Here is a 16,265-nt window from a genome sequence, read left to right as displayed (position 1 = left end):
CCATAATAATCCTCTTTCCTTCTTGCTCTACACACTATTCCCAGTTTCATCTGTTTCTGTTGCTCCAGTTGACTCTGAATACTAATGACTCTTTTGTCTTTATGCATATTTGGCCTCTTCTGAACTCCAAGCCTATTATATAATCATATAATGGCCACCCCTTTGGAGATGTCATCTAGGCCCCAAAATTCAATGTATTCAAAACACATGAGCTTTTCTCCTTTTCTCACACAGAATACCTCCCCATCTACATGTAGCATTATAGTCACCGCACTGACCAGGGTGGATAGCTGGGTTGTTGTTGACTCTTCCCTCTCCCTCTTCCATCCCCTTATACTCAATAGGTTTCCAGGTTCTCAATTCTCTCTCAACATCTCTTGAATCTTTTCTGTTCTCCTACTTTTCCACACTAGTTTAATTTATCATCGTGCACTCTCTAAATCATTCCCTGCTTCAGGTCTTATCCTCCTCTAATTATTAGCTGTTGACACAACCAGAATAATTTCTTTTTTCTGAAATGCAAATGTCACTATATCACTTCAGGGTTTGAAACGCTTCAATGTTTCTTCTTATTTTAATCTATCTCCTTTTTTTTCTATCTTTTGAATTTTATGCCCTATTAAGAAAGGTCTCCCCTCATACATCCTTGAATCTGTTGGGAATTTTATTTTGTTTATGGTGTGAGGTAGAACTCTGGCTTTGTTTATTTTCAGATGAACTGTCAGTTATACCAGCACCTTTTATTAAATAAACTACTATAATAAATTCTTATTTTCTCAATGAATCCAAATACCACTTTTGTCATATGTTAAGTTCTTCTGTAGACCTGAGTCTGGCTACTGCTGGATTCTCTATTCTCTTCCACTATTTGCCCAATACTCTATTAACACTATATTTTTTTAAAGTGGCCTTATAGTAAAATTTAATATCGGTGGACTTTTAAATTATTCTAATCTGTTGCCAAGAAGCCACATTGGGAGTCTTATTTGAACTGCATTACATTTAAATATTATTTTATGAGAGATTTCTATTTCTATGACAGTAAATCTTCCTATTCAGAAACTTGGTGTGGCCTACCTTACGTTCAGATTTTATTGTGTCCTTCAGTAAGGTCTCACAGTTCTGTTATTCAGGTTCTTCAACATTTTGTATATTTCCCCTTTCTATTTCTAACTGGCTACTGCTAGTATTTTAAAAAATTATTCTAGAAGTGTTTTTACATATAATTATGTTATACATTGTTTTTAATTCTAGTAATTTCTGATTATATTCTCATGAGTTTTTGAGACCTCTATGATTATAGTAAGTTATACTTTTTTTTTTTTTAAGTGAGAGGAAGGGAGATAGTGAGATAGACTCTCACATGCAACCTGACCAGAATTCACCCAGCAACCCCCATTCTGGAGCCCATGCTCAAATCAACTGAGCTATACTCAGTGCCCAGGGCTGACACTTGAATCAATCAAGCTGTGGGAGGGGAAGAGGGAAAGAGGAAGTGGGGGAAAAGAAGCAGATGGTAGCTTCTCTTGTGTGCCCTGACTGGGAATTGAACCCAGGATGCCCATACAGTGGGCCAATGCACTATCCACTGAGACAATATACTTTTTTAATATTAATTTTATATTTTTTCATATTAAAATATAAAAAATTAACTTTATATTTTTATCTATTGCATGAGAATCTGTACAAATAATGAATCACACTATTTTTTATTTTATTTAGAAAATTAAATTTAATGAGATGACATTGATCAATAAGAGTACATAGGTTTCAAGTAAACATATCTATAACATTTGAACTGTTGATTGTGTTGCGTGCCCATCACCAGAGTCAAATTATTTTCTGTCACCATATATTTGTCCCTCTTTATTCGTTCTATTGATCTGTATGTCTGTTTTTCTGCCAATACCATGCTGTTTTGATTATCATGGCTCTATAGTATAATTTGAAGTTAGATAGTGTGATACCATTGCTTTTATTCTTTTTTCTCAGGATTGTTTTGGCTATTCAGGGTTTTTTATGGTTCCATACAAACCTGATAATTTTTTGCTCTATTTCTTTAAAAAATGGGATTGGGATTTTAATGGGAATTGCATTAAATTTATATATTGCTTTGGGTAATATGGCCATTTTAACTATGTTGATTCTTCCAATCCATGAATAAGAAATACTTTTCCATTTCATTGTGTCTTTTTCAATTTCTTTCAATAATGCTTTGTAGTTTTCAGTATATAGGTCTTTCACATTCTTTGCAAAGTTTATTTCTAGGTATTTTATTTTATCTTTTGTTGCAACTGTAAAAAGGAATTGTTGTGGGGTTTTTTTAGTTCATTTTCTGAAGTTTAGTTGTTGGCATATAAGAAAGCTATAGCCCTGGCCAGTTGGCTCAGCAGTAGAGTGTCAGCCTGGCATGTGGAAGTCCCAGGCTCGATTCCCGGCCAGGGTACACAGGAGAAGCACCCATTTGCTTCTCCACCCCTCCCCCTCTCCTTTCTCTCTGTCTCTCTCTTCCCCTACTGCAACCAAGGCTCCATTGGAGCAAAGTTGGCCCGGGCACTGAGAATGGCCTCCACCTCATCAGGCACTAGAATGGCTCCAGTTGCAGTGGAACAATGCCCCAGATGAGCCGAGCATCGCCCCCTGGTGGGCTTGCCGGGTAGATCCCAGTCAGGCACAGGTGGGAATATGTTTCTCTGCCTCCCTGCTTCTCACTTCAGAAAAATACAAAAAAAAAAAAAAAAGTTATAGATGTCTGTGTATTGATAATGTGTCATGCAACTTTACTGTATTGGTTTATTGTTTCTAATAGTTTTTTGGTGGAGTCACACTATTAACAGTCAACATTTCCTGTGCCTAATATTTTTTACAAATGGCTTTTGAAATTTGCCATTTAGCATGATATTTGTTGTAAAACTTTGGTGAATGTCTTTATCATTACATTATTCCCGCTTTTATCTGCAGTTTTGCTTTCTGTGGTTTTAGTTACCATGGTCAACATCAGCCCAAAAATATTAAATTTCTCCAACTACAGACATTACCTGCTCCTGACATCCAACTATTGACATCATCATTGTTATACGACCTAAGCAGATTATCATCCTTCCGATTTACCATCAGAAGGTCAATAGTAGCCTATTGCTACTTCACAGTGCCCGTGTCATTCACCTCACATAATCTCATCAGCTCAGCACTTTAACATCTCACATCATCACAAGAAGGATGAGTACAGTACAATTAGATATTTTGAGTGAGAGATCACATTTACATAACTTATAGTATATTGTTATAATTGTTCTATTTTATAGTTAGATATCATTGTTAATTTCTTACTATGCCTAATTTATAAATTAAACTTTATCATATGTATGTACAGGAAAAAACACCAAGGGATCAGTATTATCCATGGTTTTAGGCATCCACTAGGGATCTTGGAACGTTTCCCCCACAAATAAGCAGTGACTACTATATTCAATAGCTTACTTCCATTCTTCACGTATTAGAAATTTTATTAGGAAAAGTTGCTAAGTGTTATTAAATGCTTTTGTAGCATTTTCATGTAACTTTGTTTAATTTGCTGTTGTAAAAATTCAAGTTAGGTTTTCATTCAGAACTGATCTTTAGCACTTGACAATAAGATTAACCTAAGACCAGAAAATAACCAGATGCCAGCCAGGAGCAGAGAAGGGTGATCAGACAGAGCACATTTGAAGAACAGTAAAGAATGCCTCTCTGTTCTGATTAATCTTCTGGGCCCTGAATTCTACTTTTTCAGATATAACAATTGACACTCCTTTATTTTTGTTAGCACCTTCCCAGTACTTTTGTCCAATCACTTATTTTTCAACCAGTGTTGGTCACTCTGTTTTATGAGTGTTTCTTGAAATAATATACATTTAAATCTGACCTTTTAGCCCATCTGCCAATCTGTCTTCTAATTTCATTCACACTTATTGTACTAATTAATATACTTAACTTTATTCTTTTGTTCTTATATACTATCTCTTTTTCTTTCTTCTTACTTTTGCTGAATTAACTATTTTTCTTCCCTGTCATTCCTCTGCTCATTTTCTTTTCTGTCAATTTAGAAGCCCAACTGTACTTTAATGTTCTATTCATGACTACATATTCCTCTGAGTCATATTTAAGTATATTTATTTTATACTATATAATATTTATTTTTAAAAAACATATGACTAGGCACCAAGATTCTCTAACCATTCACCCTTCCTTCTGCCCCAAACAAGTTACTAATAAGTTTTCCTGTCAAGGATGATTCTTCTATTTCAAGAATCCCTACTTAGCATTTATATTACAAAGTCCTCATCACATCATTATCTATTTAATTTAAAAAATACATATATTGCAAGATTCATTGCTCCCATCATTCCTCTCCTTTTTGTTTTTCCTTATCTAGAGATTTCTGTTCTGAACCCACTGTCATTGAATAGAGTACTTCCTCCAATGTTTCCCTCAGATAAGTACACACACAGAATACTTTTTAAATGCCTGCACTTCTCAAAATGTTTATTTTGTCCTGACAAATGAATATCTTTCCTGGTTATTAATTCTTGGACCCTCAGGACTCTACAAATGTTACTCCAGTATTTTAACTTCTAGTGTTACAGATAACACACAAAAAAGTTTGAAGCGAATTAATTGTCTTTCCATTGCAAATAACCTATCCTTTGGGTTTCAAAGCTTTATGATTTGTCCTTACCCTGGACTTTAGGCATTTCACCATCATACGTCTATACATATGTTCTTACATTTATCCTGCCTGAGACTCAGGGAGCCTATTAGTTCTTTATTTATTTCTTTTCTACCTTGAAAACCTCATTTCATGTTGTGACTTCTGGATCTGCCTTCTGAATTTATCTCTAGACCAGGGGTCAGGAATCTTTTTGGCTGAGAGAGCCATAAATGCCACATATTTTAAAATGTAATTCTGTGAGAGCCATACAATGACCCATGTACATTAAACATTACCCAATAAAAATTTGGTGTTGTCCTAGAGGACAGCTGTGATTGGCTCCAGCCACCCACAACCATGAACATGAACGGTAGGAAATGAATGGATTGTAATACATGAGAATGTTTTATATTTTTAACGTTATTTTTTATTATTATTAAAGATTTGTCTGTACGCCAGATGCAGCCATCAAAAGAGCCACATCTGGCTTGCAAGCCATAGGTTCCCAACCCCTGCTCTAGACAATTCTGTCCTACATTGTCGAGTATTTCTTGAGCTTCCAGATTTGTCTCAAGAAATACTGTAACTGTAATGTAATCCTCATCTGTAAATTTTGTTTGTTCAGTTACAGATTTTTTTGTTTTGTGTTTTGATCATCTAAAAGCATCACTTTTAAAGTTTTCTTTCTCTCTCTCTCTCTCTCTCTCTCTCTCTCTCTCTCTCTCTTAAGTCATTGCTGGTCTTTTCCAACATGATGAGAGTGAATAACATTATTTTAGTGTGTGGTCTGCTCTTCTCTCATTGGGGTTCTGAGTCTCCTTAAACAAGTTGCTATTTTTTCTCTTCCTGCTAATGGCTTATGTTTCCACAGCATCTGCACAGACCAGGTCATAGAGGTCTCTCCAACAGTGGTAAACCAGTGAGTGATGGAAGAAATATGATTTTCTGCTCCTGAGGTCAGGCCATGAACAGCCAGCAAATCCCAACCTCCTTGCTAAGGTACAGGTTAGAGGCCTCTCTGTTGCCAGATCTTCATAGAAGCAAACTTTAGTCCTAACCAAAGTGATGGATCAAATAAGCCCACCCATCAAGTATTCTTTCAGATCCCTGACTAAATCAGAAATGTTCTGTGAGGACCACATAAAACAGGCAGATAGATAGGGCCTTTCTTTGAGGAGATTCATTGCATTCAGTCCACCAAACCTTTGAAAAAACACACAGTGCTGGTCTTTGAGCCAAGCAACGAGAGTAAATAAGCCTACCTGTCTGCCTTTGATCTCTTGATTACTCTGGTTTCCAAAATGAATGAGGTCCCATAAAAATGCTTTCTTTCCATCTCCCCCTCCCAAAGATATACCATCCATGCTTTACAAACTGGCCTGCCTCGGTGCTTTCTAGGTGCTATTTTTGATCCAAAATGCTTTCTAGGTGCTATTTTTTAAAGTAATTCCTGTAAGTAGCTTGACTTTCTAAATCATTACTGCTCCTAAATTTTATGACACAAGACAAAGAATGAGATAAATACCTTTATCACATAGAAGATACAACAAGCTATCATGTGCTGTATACTTTCAAAACTTGCAATATATTTCTTTGAGTAGATGACATTCGGTAGTCCTTGTAAAACCACGATGCACTTTATCAGTATCTAAAAAATAGAAACAGTGGTTTTGTTAAAAATATCATTCTTACACATTATAAAATGTTCTAGTCAAATCATGCAAGTCTTAAGCCATCAAGTTTTATTGTTATCAATAACTATTATAAATTGCTTATCATATATAGAGAAATGTACTCTAAAATAAAGCTGGTATGTTCAATTTTCAGATGAGTCCCTCATCTAAAGTAACCTGAAAACCCGTGGAGAAAAATAATAAGTACATAAAATAATAACTACAAAACAAAGTATATTTTGTCAAGGACTATAAAAGATACAAAGTGTTACATGTACACAAGAAACACTAAGGTCATATCCAAGCTTAGCAGGACCTTGAAAAACCATATGGATTAGGATGTACGATATTAAATGTACACTGATACCAGGTACTTGAAATAATAGTTTCCTTCAAAATTAAAACCAAACCTTCATATCCCAGGAAATCAATAAATATCAGTGTTTATTTCCATTCACCTTACTTCATACTGTATGACCCTGAATTTGATTAAGAGCTAGACAATTAAGTTTAGCTTTCTATTCTGATGCATAGTTCTAAGTAATATCACCATCAGAAAAGTAGAATTGAGAATGCATCAACCTATTCTTCATTCAGATTATCCCAAAGGAATAATTAATATATGGATGTTGGTCCTTTGGGGGTACATTAATTGCTTCAAGCTATGATTCTAACAATATTATTACTCTTGTTACAGCACACTTGTAAGTTTTTTAATGCTTTTTAATTTCTCCCTTTCACAATTACTCTTTCCTATCCTATCACACTATATCCCTAAATCATGTTAGCAACATTAAGTTCTGTAGTTTTCTCCTGGTTCAAATAGTTGTGTGTGTGTGTGTGTGTGTGTGTGTGTATACACTTTTCTGAACTGTGCATTTCCCTTTCAACCATGTCTTGTGAAAAATCCCTCCAAGTCTACAAGTTTAGCTCCAATATTTCTAATGGCTGCATAATATTATTTAAGGTGGGTCAACCATAATTTATTCAGCCATTTCCAGGATCTCCACATTGCACAATATTAGGGTTGAGATTTTACAGTCTGGCCATTCTCCCATAACTGAACATCCACTAAGAATGCCACAATAAATACCCTTGTATATGCTCAGTTTCCAATATGAGAGGCAACAGAAGCACCAGCTTTTAGATGATACCCAGTGAGGCTGAGACACCATCCTCCAGGTTATAGTATACATTATGTGGTACTGTGCACCCAACAGGTACCACACAAGTCCAAGAACCCTGGGGTAAAAGTAGGAGTAGCATCTTAAAACTGGGGATTTTATTCTATGGGATAAATTAATAGAGGTATTAATGTGTCAGGTAAATATATTTTTTAATTTTGCTAAAATTTTATTTTATGGGATAAATTACTGGTAGAGGTATTGCTGTCAGGTATATTTATTTGGTTTTTAATTTTAATTAAAATTAGATTTAGTTTAGGCCTGGCCCCATAGCTCAGTTGGTTAGAGCATTGTCCCAATACACCAAGTCTGTGGGTTCAATCCCTGGTCAGGGCACACACAGATACAATGAATGCATAAATAAGTGGAACAACAAATTAATGTTTCTCTCTCTCTCAAATCAATAAATTAGATTGATCTGAGGTATAAAAATGAAAATAAAATTATAGTTAGTTTAATTAAAACTAATATTGCTTTACCAAAACCCAATGCCTGTAATAAGTCACATTTCCCCCTAATGAACAAGAATGCCTTTGCTCCCATCCTCATCAGCAATAGCAGTTACAGATATTTGCAATTCTGTATATGTGCTATATTCCAGTGATATTACATTGTTTATTTAATGCACATATATATGAATAGTCAGAGTTTGAACATGTGTCTCTTAGCCACTTAAATTTGCTTATTCTATATACTACCTATTTATATTCTGTGCCCATTTTTCTGTTACAAAACTGTCAATTTGTAAGACTTTTTATATATATATTTATTCTTTATCAGTGTTAGATATATTTTTTTCCAAATCCATAAATTGTCTACTATCTTTATTATGGTCATTTTTTTCACACATAGATTGCGCTACATACAGTCAAGTATATTTTTTTCCTTGCTGTTTCTAAAAGTTCTATCTTAGACCTGGTCCCCCAACCCTGCATTGCACAGGTCATCTCCTGGGATTTGTTCGGTCAAAATTTTTGCTTCATTTCTACATTTAAGATCTCAATTTTTTGTACATGGTACAAGTAGATTCAAATTCTACTTTCTTTCAAAAGAATACCTAAGGTGTCTTACTACAAATTACTAAAAATATCCATCCCCTTCCCACTAAACTGAAATGCTAATTCTGTCATGCATCACATTCTCATACATACTAAGGCCTATTTCTGGAAACTCCTCTGTCTCACTCATGTTTTCCTATTCTAAACAATGCAACTTAATTAGAAACTCCATTCCTAAGGCTTTTCCTCACAGCTTTAACCCATTCTGAGCTGTAGCTAAAGGCATCCTGAGTGAGTGAGACCCTCAAGGATGACAGTGGACATCCTGAACTCAACCAGCTGAGCACTAATCACAGCTGCTGTTCTAACATGGTAGCTTTGCTATAGCACATTCATTACAAAGCATGCAATGAGATGGTTAATGTTTTCTTTAGTACCAGAAGTTTCCATTCACAGTGGGAAAATTAGAGTATAAATTTAGAGTCTTGCCCTAGGGCGATGATAACTCTCCCACCCTCTGACATAATATTTTATGAAAAGATCTAAACTTTCTGGACATTTCTCAAAACAAAACATTAGACCATTAAATCAATAACATTATGTTAATCAGACATAATGAGTAAGAAATGGCAAGTACACTAAAGTCCTTGGTATGATGCATACCCTCCAGAGGGTAGAAATAAACCTAATGAAGATTCAGGGACCTGACACATTAATGAAATATTTGGGACATGCAGAGACACCCCCTCCAAAGTAGTGCTGACATCTGGCACCTCTCATCTATTAAACAGAAAGGACAATGCCAGGTAGACACCTTTGGATTCAGGAAGAATATTCTAAACTTGAAAATACTGCTGCAATGCATTTACAGTGGCATGGAAGGCTGTCAACTAATTACAGAGATTTGGGATTTGGGATGTCTATCTCTTCAGCAACTATACTAGATCTGGGGAATTTGAGAGAGGGAGGCATGCCTGTAACTCACTAGAGCCACTCCAAGGTGAATATTTGTTAAGGTCCTTAAGCTCTTTGGTTAGTTTCCTCAATGGCAAATTTTAAATGTTTATATTTTTCAGAAATTCACTTACATATTGGCTCTCAAAATCTGAGTCAATTATGATGATAACTTTCTATATCATCGGCAGTAACATCTTCCTTTTCTCATTCCTTCCCTGTGGTAGGCAGGAGTCTAAGATAGTCCTCAAGATCCCTCTCCCTAGAGCAGGGGTCCCCAAACTTTTTACACAGGGGGCCAGTTCACTGTCCCTCAGACCATTGGACGGCCTCCACATACAGTGCTCCTCTCACTGACCACCAATGAAAGAGGTGCCCCTTCCAGAAGTGCGGCGGAGGCCGGATAAATGGCCTCAGGGGGCCGCATGCGAGCCCACAGGCCATAGTTTGGGGACACCTGCCCTAGAGTATATAGCCTTGTCTAACTCCTCCCCGTGAGTGCAGGTAAGATCTGTGAATGTGATGGCACAGCTGCCCTCATGACTACATTACATTACATTATATAAGACTTCGCATGTTAGAGGATACTCTCCTGCTGGCCTTGAAGGAGCAAAGTGCCATGTTGTGGCGAGAACCTCCTATCACACACACATACACAAATTAAAATGAATTTTCTCAATAACCAGTGAGCCTGGAAGAGAACTCTGAGTCTCGATGAGATTGCAGCTCTGATTTCGGCCTGATGAGACCCTGAGCGGACCAGCTAACCCGTATCTAGCTTCCTGGGTGTTGTTTTAAGTGATTAAGTTTATGGTGATTTGCTAGGAAGCATAGACAACTGAGACAATCCCTTCAGCCAGGGTATCCTCCAACTTCTCCATTGCTGAGACATCAAGCACATTTTCTTGCATCATCAACCAATCTTTTCCCCAGATGATAAAATTAACAATATGTTTTGAGCAAATATTGCTGCTTCTAATATATAAAAACATAAATATTGAAATGAAATTTAAAAATCTAGAAAAGCAGATTGCCAATATTTAAATATGGACAGCAATAGAGCTGAATATTTTCAGTAAAATACATTTTAAGTATTTATATCTGCCCCAGACATATCATTTAAATTATTAAAATTTTTTCAGTTGAATCATAAAATTTTGTTAACACTTGCTGTTTGTACTTTATAAGAGATATATTAATTTTTTCCAAAATGCACTGTTGAGTTGCCTTTGTAAAAATACCCTTATCTGGTTCGATTCCCGGCCAGGGCACATAGGAGAAGCGCCCATTTGCTTCTCCACCCCTCCGCCGCGCCTTCCTCTCTGTCTCTCTCTTCCCCTCCCGCAGCCAAGGCTCCATTGGAGCAAAGATGGCCCGGGCGCTGGGGATGGCTCTGTGGCCTCTGTCCCAGGCGCTAAAGTGGCTCTGGTCGCAACATGGCGACACCCAGGAGGGTCGCAACATGGCGACGCCCAGGATGGGCAGAGCATCGCCCCCTGGTGGGCAGAGCGTCGCCCCCTGGTGGGCGTGCCGGGTGGATCCCGGTCGGGCGCATGCGGGAGTCTGTCTGACTGTCTCTCCCTGTTTCCAGCTTCAGAAAAATGCAAAAATGCAAAAAAAAAAAAAAATACCCTTATCTGCCGGCCCTGGCCAGCTAGCTCAGCAGTAGAGCGTCGGCCTGGCGTGTGGGGGACCCGGGTTCAAATCAAGGCTCCATTGGAGCAAAAATGGCCCGGGTGCTGGGGATGGCTCCTTGGCCTCTGCCCCAGGCGCTAGAGTGGCTCTGGTTGCGGCAGAGCGACGCCCCGGAGGGGCAGAGCATCGCCCCCTGGTGGGCAGAGCTTCACCCCTGGTGGGCGTGCCGGGTGGATCCCAGTCGGGCGCATGCGGGAGTCTGTCTGACTGTCTCTCCCCGTTTCTAGCTTCAGAAAAATAATAAATAAATAAATAAATAAAATATAAAAAAACACACCCTTATCTGGGGGAAGAAGGGGAAGAAATACCCTTACCTGTACAACAGGCACTAAAACAATATTGTGATAGATTACAGGAGCAAGGAGGCCATAACATTGAGTCACAGCTTGAAGGGCATAACTGGACTTATTGAGGTAGTTGCTAAGATCCAACGCCACTAATATTCTCTCACATTCATTTAGTCTAGCCATCTGTAAAGAAACAGGTATTGTTATACAAATTGAATGTCAGGTGCTCAACTAATGTGTCTCTAAGGAAATCAAAGGGTAGGGAGTGTGACCCATGTTGTAACAACAACATAAATTTTGGTATAAAGAAAAATCTAATTTCAAGAACAACACTAACTCTCAAAATAATGCTATACAAGAATAACACAATTTTAGAATTAAACTTCAGAATTTTTTTGTAAAACAATACAGATACCCCTAGTACCAGAAAAAGAACCAGTCTTTTTTAACTGGTAAGATAAAATCTTGGCTGTAACAGAGTTGTTGCAAAGACAAAAAACATAGATTATAAAAATAATTAAAATAAAATGTAATTAAATAATGTAAAATAAAATATAATTAAAATAAATATATATATATAATGTCTGTGTAATATTGCCTCCACTTGACTAATAGAGTACCATTTCCTCTCTGTATTTGTGAGAAAATAGTAAATTTTCAGTAGAGCAAACAGATCTTCTGCTATAATTCTTCTACTTAAATAAAAATGATAGTAAAATGTAAAGATAGGATTTTGTGATTAAATGATACCTAAAAAGAATAAGAACATTACCTTACTCCTCCTTCCCTTTTCCTGAGAAAGATCTCATTATTTTTCTATGAATATACATACAAGATTTTGTACAAAGAAAGAAAGGATGAGGGGCAACCAGAAATTCCCGTACAGCAAACTGTTGCTGAAAAAAGAAATTGTATGCAATGTAGTAGGAATAGATTGATAGTTGAGAGTGCTTGGACTATACAAGACTGTGGACTTGTCTTAGGCAAAGAGTCATGTTTTTTTTCACTTTAATATTCACAGAAACCAGCACAGGCTCATGTAACAATTTATTGGTTAACTAACAAAATAAAAGGATGGGTAGGAAAAAGCAACTGCAAAAATCTAAAAGAAAAATAATTGGCAAAAGCCTCCATATATCTAAGGTGAATAAAGAGGAAAAGGGATAAAAGAGTAACATCAATCTAAAAGGAAAAAAATGTAAGATTATTATTAAAATCAAGAGTATTATAAGGGCCTGACCAGGCGGTGGCGCAGTGGATAAAGCATCAGACTGGGATGCGGAAGACCCAGGTTTGAGACCCCGAGGTTGCCAGTTTGAGTGCGGGCTCATCTGGCTTGAGCAAAAAGCTCGCCAGCTTGGACCCAAGGTCACTGGCTTGAGCAAGGGGCTACTCGGTCTGCTGAAGGCCCGCGGTCAAGGCACATATGAGAAAGCAATCAATGAACAACTAAGGTGTCACAATGTGCAATGAAAAACTAATGATTGATGCTTCTCATCTCTCCGTTCCAGTCTGTCTGTCCCTGTCTATCCCTCACTCTGACTCTCTCTCTGTCTCTGTTAAAAAAAAAAAAAAAAAGAGTATTATAAGGCTATAAATATACACAGAGCAATGTTTATAATAACCCTGAGAGTCTAGCAATAGGAGATAGGTTTAACTTCCCGCTTCTGTACAGAAATGCAATATTATCATTAAAAAGAAATTGGTAAATGGCCCTGGCCAGTTGGCTCAGTGGTAGAGCGTCGGCCTGGTGTGCAGAGGCCCCAGGTTCAATTCCTGGCCAGGGCACATAGGAGAAGCACCCATTTGCTTCTCCACCCCTCCCCTTCTCCTTCCTCTCTCTCTCTTCCCCTCCCGCAGCCGAGGCTCCATTGGAGCAAAGATGGCCCGGGCGCTGGGGATGGCTCCTTGACCTCTGCCCCAGGCGCTAGAGTGGCTCTGGTCGTGACAGAGTGACGCCCCGGAGGGGCAGAGCATCGCCCCCTGATGGGCAGAGCATCGCCCCCTGATGGGCGTGCCGGGTGGATCCCAGTCGGGCGCATGCGGGAGTCTGTCTGTCTCTCCCCGTTCCTAGCTTCAGAAAAATACAAAAAAAAAAAAAAAAAAAAGAAAGAAATTGGTAACTGATATGTACCAGCATAAAAATATGTCCAAGAAGCCCTGGCCAGTTGGAGTCCCGGGTTCAATTCCCGGCCAGGGCACACAGGAGAAGCACTCATCTGCTTCTCCTCCCCTCCCCCTCTCCCTCCTCTCTGTCTCTCTCTTCTCCTCCCGCAGCCAAGGCTCCATTTGGAGCAAAGTTGGCCCGGGCACTGAGGATGGCTCTGTGGCCTCTGCCTCAGGCACTAGAATGGCTCTGGATGCAACAGAGCAATGCCCCAGATGGGCAGAGCATTGCCCCCTGGTGGGCATGCCGGGTGGATCCCGGTCGGGCGCATGCGGGAGTCTGTCTGACTGCCTCCCCGTTTCTAACTTCAAAAAAATACAAAAAAAAAAATGTCCAAGATATATTATAAAAATGTTTAAAAAATCAAGGTACAGAACTGCAAATATAGCATGATTCCATTTTTATAAATAATAATATAATAATAGATTTGTTTATGCAGTTTTTAATTGGAGAAATCATATGAAACAAAAATGTAGTGTTTTTAAGGGCAATAGGACTACAATGGGCATCACTTTATATATTATATATTTTTGAGTGTTTAAAATTTATACTACTTTTGTATAGGGGAAAAAACAATAAATTGAAAAAACAATGAACTCAGGGCTGTGAGTTGATGGAATTACATGGAATATCAAGTGAACCAGCACAATCAGCAGTGGCTCCTCAGTCCTTTCATAAGCCAGGCTCTGCATTCCCAAAAAAACATGAAGTTGAAACATCAAGAAAGAAACAAAAAAAAAGAAACATCAAGAAATAAATAAAGGGAAATTGGCACATTTTTAATCATTTTAATTCACTTACTTGTTGAGAGGGGAAAATCTCATTGCCTTTGATATTATCACAGAAAAGATTTTCCTCTTTAATTTTAATGTCACTTGTTACAAAAATATTTCTAAGGAAAAGGTATAGGAGGATTGAAGAAGTCTCTGCCAAAATATCTGAATGCAACCTGCAAAAGGAAATAAATGATGTTATAACTTTAAACATAAAGTGATTTAGCATGTGCACTTGCCTTTTTAGATTGATTTGTTCTTAGTATCCACATCATGATATCAAGACAGCAGCGCAAAAAAAAATGTGGAACAGCTACTCTTATATAGTGTTTAAATTCAAATTAAAGACTATCCTTAACAACTTCACAACTAAGAAAATCAAGTTGCTGATATGTCATAGAAACATAAAAATAACTATTGTCAAAGCTTTCTGGTACTAATCTATAAGGTTCCTTTTAACAATATAATGAAATCACTTTAGATATTCAGAAGTTTAGAAAATACACCAATAATTAATGAACTTTTCTAAAAATGAGGATCATTGATAGCAGAATCAGCCATGGAGAGGGAGAGAGAGATTGAGAGAGACTGAGAGAGAAAGGGGAAGGAGGTAAAGAGGAAGGGTCTTAATAACTTCTAGGTTTTTTCTAATTATCTTTTCTAAGTTGCAGTCAACAGTGCCAACCATTGGAAAAACTGGGAAATCTACAATCGTTCTTTGTTTCCAGTATTCCATTCATTACCCTTTGCCCTGCTTGGTGACAACCCTCCCTTCTAAGCTTCAGGTCCATTTACTCTCCATGTGCCCTATTCCTATAAAACAAGAGAATCTAACATTAGCAATACACACCTAAAGATTATGTTTTACCACCATATATAAACATAAAAATTACCTTTGCCAGGAGAATTTAGTTCTCCCACTCTCTTTGTCCTCGTGTGGACCGTCAGAACCTTGACATGTGCAGAAAGTACAGGCTATTACTCCCTCCTGGCTCCATTTCCTTCCCTACTCAGCTCAGACTCTGGTCATCATTTCAATAGTGACCTCTCTAGCACTTTAGATTCTGCACTACCTATTGTATGCAATAATCAATGTGCCTGACCTTGTATTGATGTCACTACCCATTTTTTCTACCCCTGCCACAATGCTCAGTCAGCTATTCACTTATTTATTCTTTTTTTATTTTCAGAGACATTGTCAGAGAGAGGGATAGGTAGGAACAGACAGACAGAAATGAAGAGATAAGAAGCATCAATCATCAGTTTTTCGTTGTGGCACTTTAGTTGTTCATTGATTGCTTTCTCATATGTGTCTTGACGGGGGGGGGGGGCACAGCAGACCGAGTAACCCCTTGCTCAAGCCAAGATGGTGAGCTTTTTGCCTCAAGATGAGCCTGCGCTCAAGCTGGTGATCTCAGGGTCTTGAACCTGGGTCCTCCGCATCCCAGTCCAATGCTCTATCCACTGCACCACTGCCTGATCAGACTCACTTATTATTCTTCTCATTCAAACGATCATGTTTTGAACACCTACTGTGTACAAGACACTATTCTAGACCTGTGATATACTGATGGATCAAAAGTTGCCCTTAGACACAAGAAACTGGGCTCTACTACAATACATGTTATGTGACATCACCTGAGTCATTTGTGCTTCTCATCAACACATCTGTTTCTCCCTGATGTTGCCTTAGTCACATTCGCACACACATATTCAAAATTCACTGTTCTTCACCCCATGTGCTCTTAAATCCTCCTGGTTCTCCTACATTGTCATCATCATCTACGTCCCCTTGGATCCTCAGTCTCTCCTTTTCGGTTGGCTTCCTTCCCTCTACCCTCCAA

At 38.0% G+C, this 16,265-nt stretch overlaps 1 protein-coding gene across 1 annotated transcript in view; it reads right to left on the bottom strand.

Annotated features, from left to right (window-relative positions):
• CFAP54 (cilia and flagella associated protein 54) overlaps positions 1-16,265 on the bottom strand; it is a 317,030-nt gene that overhangs the window by 199,751 nt on the left and 101,014 nt on the right. Inside the window, exons 24-26 of the mRNA XM_066262086.1 lie at positions 14,450-14,597; positions 11,509-11,664; positions 6,216-6,338 (exon numbers count right to left, since the gene is read on the bottom strand). Of these exons, the coding sequence (XP_066118183.1) occupies positions 6,216-6,338; positions 11,509-11,664; positions 14,450-14,597 (427 nt within the window). The remainder of the gene's footprint in view (positions 1-6,215; positions 6,339-11,508; positions 11,665-14,449; positions 14,598-16,265) is intronic.

Source organism: Saccopteryx bilineata, chromosome 1, assembly GCF_036850765.1.
Source record: "Saccopteryx bilineata isolate mSacBil1 chromosome 1, mSacBil1_pri_phased_curated, whole genome shotgun sequence".
NCBI lineage: Eukaryota > Metazoa > Chordata > Mammalia > Chiroptera > Emballonuridae > Saccopteryx > Saccopteryx bilineata.
Note: the sequence above shows the minus strand (reverse complement) of the source record. Positions and strands in the feature narration are given on the sequence as shown.